The 12,847-nt window shown below is 42.3% G+C and overlaps 1 protein-coding gene across 1 annotated transcript in view; it reads right to left on the bottom strand.

The window, feature by feature from the left end:
• CHD9 (chromodomain helicase DNA binding protein 9) overlaps positions 1-12,847 on the bottom strand; it is a 2,842,495-nt gene that overhangs the window by 1,292,977 nt on the left and 1,536,671 nt on the right. Inside the window, exon 15 of the mRNA XM_044082017.1 lies at positions 557-812. Coding sequence (XP_043937952.1) covers positions 557-812 — 256 coding nt within the window. The remainder of the gene's footprint in view (positions 1-556; positions 813-12,847) is intronic.

Here is a 12,847-nt window from a genome sequence, read left to right as displayed (position 1 = left end):
AAACAACCCTTGCTAAGATGTAGTTTAAAATGCTGAGATGTGGTAGGATTCCACAAAGTAATCTTTAAGCAAATTTCCATTTTATATAATACAAACACTTTGATCAGTTTCTCTGTGGTACTTACCACATAGACACGGTTGCCATCCAAAGCCCCAAAATGTGACATTTTTATTTACTGAAATCTGAAACTGTGCCAGACAAATCATACCAAGAATAAGCGCAAATGACTACACATCATTTTTTTCCAAAATAAAAGTTCACTCCTGTAGAATGAGTTGTTTATCCTGTTTTATGACACATTTTGTTCTTTCAGATACGAAACAATTGCTACATACGACTACTAAAGGAATTTTTTTTCTAAAATCTCAGGATATTGGCCATTTTTTGTACCCCCCTCCCACGGGACAAACTGCCTAAATTGGAGTTGTACTGTAAAAACAGGGACAGGTAATAAACTCACACACAGCTTTCTTAAAACATTTAACAATTTTGACAAGATTTAACAGTTACTGTGGGCAGTAACTTTCAGTATCAATCAGCATTTTCAGTGTTTACCTTTAATAAGGTATGGGTGATTACAGCACTTCCTCAGTTCCATCATCGTGTTGACTAGGTTTGGTACATTTGCCTGACCTGCACCTTTCGACAAGAAAGAGAAGTTTTTCTCCAAAATTGCTCGGTAATATTTCTTCTGAATATTTGTTAACTCAACTTCAATAATTGTCTCCTCTTTAGGAGCCAGCTTCTTTTCTACATCCTCTTTCAAACGTCGAAGCATCATAGGCTTTAATATGGCCTGCAGCTTTTGCACCTTAAAGAGAAAAAGCAAATGTATCAATGCCTGCTGTTATAGTAGCAAAATGAGAAATTCAGTATTAGTCTTCCAGATGACCTACCTGATTCAAGTATTTTCAGCTGACACAAACATAAGGAAGCACAATTCCTACACCCAGTTTTTTCATAAAAAAAAGATGACTTCTCCAATTCATGTATTCTGAGCTGACACAAACCTAAGGAAGCACAATCCTACACCCAGTATTCTCAAAGAAATTAGTAAAACACATGAGGCAAAGTCATTTTGTTACCTGTCACCTTGTTTTTGCACTGCAGTAAAATGATTATAACTTACTGGAAAAGCAGAATCTAAGAAAGGACATTAAGATTAGGTTCATTTTTTTTAATTTACTTCTTGTTTTTCAAGATGGGATGCTGAATAGGGAAAAGCCTACAAAAAAAGTCAAAGAGAATATACAAAACCACTAAAACAAAAACAGAACTACACTAAAACAAAACAATAATATTTAATTCATGGAACTGTATCAGATAACATATAGTGTAATAATTAACATAGCAATTTAATAACAAGTAAAGAGCAATAATATCTAACTTCCATTTAATCTCAGTGTCTTAAAACATGATGCACTACTGGTAAACTGGATATACAACATCTCCTGTCCAGAGACTTCCAGTATGTAGGAGCAATTTTATGCTGCTTTCTAGTGAGCACTTGCTGGACGATATCCCAGAGTTACAGAAAATACTTCTGAGCTCTTCAATCATACCATTAGAAGGGGGAAAAAAAAGTGATCACACATGTTTGTACAGAAATCAGGCAGAAAGGTGGTTGTACAGAAATCAGGCAGCAAGGGTGCAATAAAGAAGTAGAAAAAAAACAGCTGCTACAAGAAGTGATACTACAGAAACATGGGTGGCTTGACCACATGGCAACAAGCATGGAGCAGATATGACATTTTACGCTCCAGGAACCAGAAGACACAATGGATGGCAAGACCGATAAGATGTACAGAGAAGTTTTCAAAGTAACTGATCCTCTACAGGACTGTGAAGCTGTTCCCTGTATTCTAACAGAGAATGAAGGATAGAAAATGGCAGATCAGGATCTACTCGCACATGGTGCCTGAGGGACTGCAAGCGGCAGAACAAGGGAATGAACATGACTCCCAGAGTGACAGCCAGTGAACTGGTACTTTGTTTAATATAAACAAAGGGAAACTAAAAGACTAACTTGGAAAGTTTTAAGAAATGGACTTGGACTAATTTAAGTGGCTTTTTCCTTTTTGCTTTTATTTTTCATCTTTTTAACTTCTCCTTATCTTTTGGGTTTCTAATACCATGACGGGAATGCACCCCATTCTAAGTCAAAGTATCATTATAAATTTCATGAAATTAGTACTGTTTCAGTCTTTGATGTCAGCCAGAAGTGCTCTTTGTAGCACCCGCAATGTGCCCAGTAATGACTCCTCCTGCAATTCATAGAGTTACATACATTGGTAACATATCTAAATATGATTGTAGATTTGTTTTTTTTATAAGACCTGACCAGTTGCTCCTTCTACTATTGGAACTGTCTGGGTATCTTTCTTCCACATTGCTCTCATTTCTGCCTGCAAATCCTGATATTTTATGACTTTGTCTCCCTCTGTACGCAAGACGGTGTAGTGATTTCAATGATCAATGCTGCTTCTGTCTTCTTTTCTTGGACCACTATATCCGGTTTTCTAGCATCCATCTTTTGAACTGTTGGTAATGGATGATCTCATGTGATGTAGACCATCATTTTCTATGATGCTTTGTGGCTCATGTTTCCAGTGTTCTTCAGCCACTTCAATACCATAATGTTTGCACAATCCCCAGGGCAACAATCTCGCCATATTATTATGCTTTTTCATCCTTTGGGTTGTTCTCAGGATTCTCAAGGATCATTTATTCTAATGTAAGACTGAGGTAAGATTGTTTATTAACGTATAGGATGCTCTGTAAAGCAACCACATGACATTTTAGATTAATAATGTATAGATATGATGGGGGAGGAGTTATCTGGATACCTTATGGGGGTGATAAATGGATATGTTGTTCTGATGAAGGGGACTACATGAGTACACCCATGGGAAGTCTTGTAATGGTAAAAATGTAATATTTACTAACAACGTCTCTTACTTACAGAAAGACTAGATATAATGGCTGTTATTAGCTTTAAGGTATAGTTTGTTCCACGACAGACAGGATGAACCATTACAGTATGACTGAAGGGGGGTTAACTTGAAAATTGTGCAATGGACCAGCCCAAATAAAATTAGCAAAGGGTGACATGATGGAATCACACACAGCAAAATTAACAGTGTGGAAGTACAAATACTAGAGACATATAAAATAGAGGGTGAGAAGGCAGAATTCTACAGAATTTTTTTTTTTTTATTTGGCTGAGGTAGGGGGTGGCATTTGAGCATGTGCTAGGGAAGGTGAGAAGATGAAAGGAAGGCAGCTTTCCACCACATAGTAATTCTACCCTCAGGAAAAGAAAAGAGTATAGACTTTTTTTTTTAAATAGGTTTTTATTTATCTTGGGGGGGGGGGCTACACTTCTTTACGAGAAAGGAACAGACAGGAAATTTAAATAGAGGGCACATTTGTTTAAAGCATGACAGGCTAGCCTACATTAAACCCAAACATGGAAGCAGACTAGTAAGTTTAAAGCTATAACAAGTGGGATAATGAGTAATAAAGAAAACAAGGAGCAGGGAAATAGGCGACGAAAAGAGTATATGCAAACTTAAGGTGGGATGGCTAAGCGAACTGTGCTCTCTTGGAATGTGAATGGGATGGTAAAATCCAGATACACAGGCAAAAGAATTCCAGTACATAGGTTCATAGGCAAGTACTAGGCTATCTGCCCAAGGACATTTATAAGCCTAGCCAGAGTGCGTTGGCTTTCGTCACCCCCTTAGATTAGTTCTCTGTGCATCTGACTAGCACAGCCATTAGTTCCCTGCGCCTCTGTCCAGCAGAGCCACTGCAGTGATCCCCCGGGATAGATTTTCTGTTTCCCATCCACCCGTAAAGGTTTCTCTTGAAGAGTGCTAGTGAGGGGCTCTGCCTGATGTATATTGGAATCTTGTTCTAAAGCATGGGGGAAGTCTCTGGGTCAGGAATCTATCCCTCCAGCACATCCTATTTATCGTTGTGGTAAGGTTTATATCACTAGAGCGTGTGGCTCTCAGGGATTTGTTTTTTTTTTTAGGTGGAGCATATCCATCAATTCTGGGTTGGACATAGCCTTGTATGTCAAACAGAGATCACCTCTGAGTAAGCGGTATGCAACTGAGTACAGCTGGTGTTTCTTTAGTCGAGCTGTATAGGTCATCTGTTTGAGGCCATTAATCCTCTTGTACTTTTGTGGTCTTTCCAGCTGTTGCAAGTGTCTTGTAAGGTACATCCCAAATGGGATGTTGTATTCTATAATGGGTATAATAAGTGATGAGTAGAGACACACAATAACCTCCTTTGTTCTGGATGAGAACCCTTCTGAGATTAGGTGGGCCACGTAAAAGGATTTTCTAACCACCTTGGCAATATGATTATCAAAGGAGAGATTGCTATTTACTTGGGTCCCCAGATCCCTTATTACTTTGTCTTAGGGGACTACCACCTATGTGGTAGTTCGCAGGTACTTTGTTTTTTCCAAAGGGGATGACATTGCACTTTTTGGCATTCAGCTTGAGGCCATGACTTTGACACCAGGTATCAGTCTCAGTGAGACCCTTTTGGAGGGTGTCTATCAGCCGGAGAATCAATTATAGCCCCTAGTTTGCAGTCGTCTGCGAATTTGGTCAGCCAAAGTCCTCCTGTGCTTGCCTGTACCTCTGAGAAATATATACCAAACAGGAGGGGTCCTAGGACTGAGCCCTGGGGGATGCCACTTGTAACCGGTTTACAGTCGGACCTAGAGTCTGCAACTCTCACCGTGTGGGTTCTGTCCGTGAGCCAATTTGCAACCCATCTCATGACGTAGGGGTTAATGTTCAGGTTGGTGAGTTTGTCTATAATACCAGAATGAGGAATGGTGTCGAGAGCCTTTGCGAGGTCTAGGTAAGCTGTGTGGACCTCCTTACCCTCATCTAATGCCTTGGTAACTGTCTCAAAGAAGTCCACCACGTTTAGAAGGCATGATCTGCCCTTAAAGCCAAACTGGGTGGGGTCCAAAGTTTGGAGGTTCCCAATGTCTGTTTAATGAGTTCCATGATGATGCACTCCATAGCCTTGCACACCAGGCTAGTCAGGCTTATAGGGTGATAGTTCCCAGGGTCCGTTGTGGCGCCACCTTTGTGGAGTGGGATAACTGTTGCTGTGTGCCACTCTGTGGGTACGTAGCCTGTAGAGAGCCTGAGTTTGAACAGTGTGTTTACGTGAGGGTTTAGTTCATTTTGGAGCTCTTGTAAGACGCAGCCTGGGACACCATCTGGTCCCATTGAGAAAAGTGAAGCACAGATAATAATGTTGCAGGACACACTCATGAATAAAAATGAACATAAACAGTTACTAGGAAGGTTAAAGGGGACGCTATTCTGCACAGGAGAGAGAGGAAAAAAGGAGTTCTTACACTTAATAGAAAAGCAGGATTCATTAGGACAGAAGAAGAAAGGATAGATGCATGAGAGGGGATTGGGCTGGCAGAAGAACGACTATGGTAAATGTTTATATCTTGCCAGGAACAAAGATACAGGAACTGAAAGAAATACTGAGTGAGATACTAGAATTTCACCAGGGAGTATTGATCTTAACCAAAGGAGAAGAGACTGGAACCCAATATGCAGAACAGAAGACATAACAGGGAGGGACGCTGGTTACTGCCGAGGACAGTACAGGGATTATACCCTTTTATTCCCACAGACATAACAACTGGGCCAGATCATATACGGTTTTGTGTATATGTATGTATACACTTATCTATCGTGTGTGTGTGTGCGTGTGTATAGACACACACACACACACACACACACACACACACACATTTATATATTACAGAACACGTAGGGGGTAGTTAGGCAACTGGACACACAACCAATACACTGTTGGACCTATGAACCAATTGTACTGACATTAAGGACAGCAAGGACAGACAACGCAGATTGCCAGTTTATCTTATGAAAAGATGCGAGTCCCAGAAATGGATTATGGAGCTACTGATACAACTAACAGGAAGCAATAGCAGGAGGAATAACAGAGCAGCAATTGGGTACCCTCAAGAGGTCTTTCTATGTTGAGGTCAGAGAGACAGAATGAACAGAATGGGCTAACTGCAGTTGGAAATACAGAGAATCTACAGAGAATAGGTGTTTCAATCCAAAAAGGGGAGAACATAATAGGAGAGGACATATAAGCACTGGGAGAATACCAAAAGGAATTGGATCAGTACTTATATGATACAGCAGAACACAGGAAGTCACTATTACGCAAAATTATATAGAGATAACCCTAAGGCAATGAGATACTTCCCGCACTGACTCAGAGGAGTCTCATCTCAAAAATAAGTGACCAAATGACAGGGAGTCTAGCAACTGACCAAGGCAATACTATGAACGTAATGACAGAATATTAGGTTAGGCTTTACATGGAGGAGGGAAAGGATGAGGGATGGGAAGATAAGATGAGGCAACTGCTACAGAATCTAGACACTCACCAGCTTACAATGGAAGGCAGGGAATGACTTGAGAGCATAACACTGGAAGACGTTGCTGAGGCCATTCAACACCTGAGCAGAGGTAAAGTGCCGGGTTCAGATAAGATACCAATTGAAGTCTGGAATGAAAGGGTGGTGGGGCTGCTAACCTTTTGAGTAGACATGTTTAATAATATTTTAAGAGGGGGGGGGACTATCCCCAAAACATGGTATAAGGCCATAATACTGGTAATACCTAAAGAAAGGAATGGCCCATCTAAGTCTGGATCTTGTAGACCATTATCAGTGTTCATACATTCATAGGCAAGTACTAGGCTAGCTTTCCTTGAAGGTCATTTTAAGCCTAACCTAGTTCCCTCTTTTGTGCTACAACTAACCTATCTCATTATATACTACCCCTAATGAGAATAGCTGGGCTAGTACCAGAGATACTCTGAGGGAACACATGCATGGGATAAAGCATTTAGGAGTGCCTCTATTAGTAGTACAGAGGGACAGTCCTGGTTAAAATTTCTGTTTCCCATCCACAGATCCAAGTTGCACTTGAATATGGACAGGAATATACTTTGTTTTATATAGGGGAGTCTGTTCCAGAGCAGAGGCATCCTCTGCGAGATATACCTGTCCCTCCAAACTATTCTGTTGATGTTGCAGAAGAGGTATAAATCCCTAGACCAAGTATTTCTGATGCCATTTGAGTTGCTGATGTACAGGAAGTACATCAGTAATGGGTCAGAGGATGCCTTGTATGCAGACACAGGTCACTTCATAGCCATCTGTAGGATACCATGTATACTGACATAGCTTTGAGTCACTCCATGTAAGACATGTTGTTTAGGCCATGTATCCTTTTAGTAAGGTATCTCTGTGGGCATCCCAGTTGTTGCATCTGTCTAGACAGATAAATGTCATGGGGGTGTTCTTTCAATGACTGGCCTAATGAGAGCTGAGCGAAGGGGGACAATGACATCTCTAGATCTAGACATAATCCCTTAGTTTATAAACTGGTCCTCTATATAGTACAAGCACACCCACAGAAACTAGAAGACATATTATGGAACAGGTTAGTTAAATTACTTAAAGGATTTATCTGGAGAAGGAAAAAAGCAAGGACCAACTGGGTGACAATGATGTTAATGGGAAAAAAATGGGTGGGCTGGGTATACCAGACTTAAGAAAATACTTTTGGGCAAAACAAATTAGATAACTGTATCTGCTACATGAAAAGAATTATGAAGCCAAAAGTAAAGGAGCAGGAAAGACAGACAGTGGGTCACAAGACAGTTTTAGGCAAAGTTCAAAGGACAAAACCACCACTGTAACAGGTACAAGTATGCAAAATCTGAAGGCAATGCTACTCAATGTTAGAATTCTAAACCTCTAAAAGCACTCTCTCGAGGCACTCCTAAAAATGGAGAACATCGATATCTGTGCAGTAACTGAGACCTGGTTCAAGGCTCCAGAGAGCGCCCCTGCAAGACCAGGCTACAACTCTTACCACACTTTTCGGCCACCAAACCAGGACCGAAACACTAAAGGTGGAGGAGTGTCAATATTCACCAAGGATATTCACACCACCAGGCTAGTTGCCCAACACAATGCGTCTGAAATTCTCCAAGTGCAACTAACACTAGGTAAGACTGCAATCCAAATTGTAGCTTGCTACAGATCCCCCACCATACCCCAATATTCTCACTACACCTTTCTAAACATACTGGAAAATATTATGATAGAACTAAACACCCTAATACTGGGTGATTTTAACTACCCTGCCATTAACTGGGAAAACTACTCCTGTACCAACACCTTTGCCCAACTGTTCTTGGAATTCATAAATTCCAACGCCCTGGATCAACTAATCCATAGTCCCACCAGGGGGTCCAATATCCTAGACCTGGTCATTACCAACATGGGAAATCGATGCTCCACACCTATGGTCACCCCCTCGTTAGTCAGGTCTGACCATAAGCTAATCACCCTTAACATCCACATCCCACCCCCACTCCCCAGTAAGGAAACCTCCATAAAAAACTTCTCCAAAGCTAACTTCATACTACTCAAGTCAGAAGTGACAAACTTCATGACACCCATGCAGACGGGAACTGAAAGTTCAACTGCTGAATCCTACACTAAGGCACTGTACGAGCAAATCCACTCATGCATGAATCGTGCCATCCCAAATAGAACCAAGGTGCTCTCATCCAAAAAAAGGAAGCCAATCTGGTGGTCCCTTGCCATAAACAAACTTTATAAAAAAAGGAAGAAACTGTTGCAGAAAAGAGGAAAATCCCAGGATGCAAAAAACTCCCTTACAAGCCTCAGTAAGAAACTGAGATCCCTCACAAAATCCTCCAAAGCTAGTTACAAAAATAAAACTGCCAAAGATTCCAAAGACAACCACAAGGCATTCTATAACTATGTCAAGAATCTAAATGGCAATGCTCAGATCTGCTCTGAGTTAAAACAGAATGGCATTAAATATACTGATCTGAAGGATATTGCCAATATCCTGGCAGATCGATTCAGTGCCAACTTCACCCCCCTCTCACCTCCTAAATGGCCCATCTCAATACCAGAAGATTGCCAAATTTCGGTAATAACGGCCACACAGGTAAAAAACGCACTCTCCAAAGCTAAAAATACAGCATCCATGGGATCCATGGGACCAGATGACATCCCGGGCTGTGTACTACATGAACTACAATATGAACTGGCACCTCACCTAAGTGTCATGTTTAATCGTAGCCTCACCTCAGGTTTCGTGCCCACTGAGTGGCGCACAGCTACAGTTATCCAACTCCACAAGGGGGGATCCACCCTGGATCCCAGAAACTACCGTCCCATCAGTCTGACAAGCCTTATCTGCAAGGCCATCGAGCGTATTATCATGGAACTTATAAACAAAGACATTGGCAACCTTCAAACACTGGACCCCACCCAGTTTGGGTTTGTGAAGGGCCGATCTTGTCTCCTGAATCTGATTGACTTCTTTGAATCAGTCTCCAGAGCCATGGACATGGGTAAGGTGGTCCACACAGCCTATCTAGACCTTGCCAAGGCCTTTGACACCATCCCCCACTCTGGAATCATAGATAAACTTACTAAACTGGGCATTAATCCCTACGTCACCCAATGGGTTGCTAACTGGCTTACTGACAGAACCCACACTGTAAATGTAGCCGACTCCAAATCCAGCTCCAGACAAGTGGAGTACCTCAGGGTTCAGTCCTGAGACCGTTCTTGTTTGGCATCTACTTCTCTGAAGTACAGGCCAACACTAAGGGACTCTGGATAACAAAGTTTGCAGATGACTGCAAACTGGGAGCCATTATTGAATCCCCAAATGATGTGGATACTCTACAAAAGGGGCTTACAGAAACAGATGCTTGGTGCCAGAGCCATGGGCTCAAGCTCAATGCCAAGAAATGTACAGTTATCCCCTTTGGGAAAAAACATGTATCCGTGAATTACCATATAGGTGGCAGTACACTAAACATCGAAAGTGTGATAAGAGACTTAGGGACACAGGTGGACAGTGGTCTCACCTTCGATAACCACATCGCCACAACAGTCAGGAAATCCTTCTATGTGGTACACCTCATCACTAAGGGCTTTTCATCCAGAAAAAAGGAGGTAATTGTCCCACTGTACTCATCCCTCATTAGACCCATTATAGAATACAACGCCCCATTTGGTATGTACCTCTCAAGACATCTGGAACAACTGGAAAGGCCACAGAAATACCTCACTAAAAAAATCACAGGCCTAAAGCAGATGCCCTATGCTGACCGCCTTAAAAAACTCCAGCTATACTCTGTCGCATATCGTTTACTCAGAGGTGATCTCTGCTTAACATACAAGGCCATGTCAAACCCAGAGCTGTTGGACATGCTACACTTAAAGAAATCCCAATCCCTCAGAGCCACACGGTCCAGGGATCTAAACCTTGTCATCACAATAAACAAAACATGCTGGAGTGATAGGTTCCTGACCCAGAGACTCCCCAGACTCTGGAATAGATTCCCCATACATGTCAAGCAGAGCGCCTCTCTGGCCCTCTTCAAAAGGAACCTTGACGATTGGATGGGAGAAAGGAAATTCACCCTGGGGATCACGTCAGTTGCCCTGCTAGACAGGGGTCCAGGGAAGTAAACAGTGTGGGAAGAAATAGCCAGGGAATTGTTATGGCTAGGCTTGTATAGGCCCATAGGGCTGATGGCCTAGTACCAACCTATGAAATGGGTTTTATGGCCTTAAAAAGAATGAGGAGGAGGAGAGAGTAATAGTTATGGGGCAGTGTCCTTTCAGGAAGATGGTAAACAGATTCCTAAATGAGAACATACTGAAATATATGGTACCCACAGTTCTGCAGAGGGCTATACAGCAAAACAGACTAGCAGTAGATGCAGGTTTAATGTGGTAAATACATAATAGGGATCCCAGGCACTGGGACCAAATAATCGAGTCACAAGGGGTGTTAACTTGGACACAAGCACAAGAAGATTTTGGGATACCCAATAGATCCTATTTACACTATTTAGAGAGGCTGAAACATTTTGCAGCATAAAACTGAGATCCCAAGGAGGACAGATGGGGGTTTCCTTGGCAGGCTAAGATGCAGAAAGTACAGTTGTGTACACTTACCATAAATGTAGATGTTAGAGTGTATTCACTGTTGCAGTCATCACATTTGGGTTATCTGGTTGCAGTAGCCCCTCAGTTGGCCTGATTAACAAAGTCTTGGGTCTTGCGTCGGTTGCTGGCTCTTCTTCCGTGACATCACGTCATCAGGGGTATAAAACATGCAGCCGACGCCATTACATCAGTTTTTCTTGCCCCAGATGTCAGGTGCCCCCCTAATGGAAAGCAATTAAATATATAAATATACAAGGATATACCTCCAACAAAAAAGCAAATACACCAAAAAGCTTTTAAGCATAGTAAAGGAAAGTATAGGTATAGCCAAAAGAAGTCAGGGGGCTCGAGGGAGGGTAACCAGGACTGCAACAGTGAATACACTCGAACATCTACATTTATGGTAAGCGTACACAACTGTACTATGTTCTTTGTGTTTCACTGTTGCAGTCATCACATTTGGGTAGATTCCCAAAGCTATGGTTGGGAGGAGGAATTTAGATAGCATTAGGACCAGCTATAAGGCCCTGCAAGACTGCAGTGGCAAAGCCAGCTCTGGATTTAGAGAAAATTGGCAAATGATAATGCTTGATGAAAGTGTGTACAGAACTCGAGGTAGCAGCTTCTAGGATGTCCCTGGTAGGGACGCCTCTGACAAAGGCTGTAGAGGTAGATACAGCCCTGGTTGAGTGGGGTCTGATCCCCTGTGGGATAGGTTTTCCATGGTGCTTATAGCAGTAATGAATGCAATGACCTATCCATGTAGAAATGGTTTGCTTTGAAATAGCCTTCCTCCCTGGCCCTGCAGCAAATGCCACCAGCAGTTGTTCAGATTTCTTTTGAGGTTTAGCCCCGTCCAAGTAGAATCTAAGTTGTCTGTGCACTTCCAAGGAGTGCAGTATCCGTTCCCCTTTGTTCTCTGGATTAGGAAAGAAGGTTGGCAAATGAATGGACTGATTAAGAGCCACACTGGATACCACCTTGGGCATGAAGGATGTATTGGTTCTGAGGGACACCCTGTCCAAATGAAAGTTGATGAAAGGCTCCACTGCCAAAAGGGCCTGTAATTCAGATACCCTTCTTGCTGAAGTGATTGCTAAAAGGAAAGCTGTTTTCCAAGAAAGACATTTTAAATCTGCAGTAGCAGCTGGCTCGAAAGGAGGAAGAGTGAGTTTCTCCAAGACAAAGTTAAGGTCCCAGGCTGGGGTTGGAGCTCTCCTGGGTGGTCTAAAATTTTTGGCCCCTCTGAGGAACTGCTTGAGCACTGGATGACAGAAGAGGGGAGGGGTTCTGTGCTGTAATGAACTGCAATGGCTGAAGCGTGAATTTTGATGGAGGAAAAAAACAGGCCCTTGTGAAGCATCTCAGTTAAGTATTGTAAAATCTGAGGTAAATTGGGTGCTGCTGTGCTCATCCCTTGAGATTGGTTCCAGGCACAGAATATTTTCCATTTTTCAGCATAAGATTTTCTAGTACTAAGCCTCCTTGCCTCTAAAATGATATCCATTCACTGGTTTACTGAAGGACGGTAAAGGAGAGATTAGGTAATTTGCCAGGCTGCTAGGTTCAGTTTTGGAATCTGAGGGTGCAGAATCTGGTTCTCCTGCTGAGACAACAGGAAAGGAGTCTGAGGCAGGTGCCATGGGGCCAACCGTGACATACTGTGCAAGAGGGGGTTACCAGTGTTGGCATGGCCAGTCTGGTGCAATCAAAATCGTCCTTGGTTTGTCCTG

This window comes from Protopterus annectens, chromosome 8.part1 (genome assembly GCF_019279795.1).
Source record: "Protopterus annectens isolate FY-2018-M chromosome 8.part1, PAN1.0, whole genome shotgun sequence".
In the NCBI taxonomy this organism is placed as follows: Eukaryota; Metazoa; Chordata; order Ceratodontiformes; family Protopteridae; genus Protopterus; species Protopterus annectens.
The sequence above is the reverse complement of the archived record's forward strand: the minus strand, read 5'-3'. Positions and strand labels throughout refer to the sequence as shown.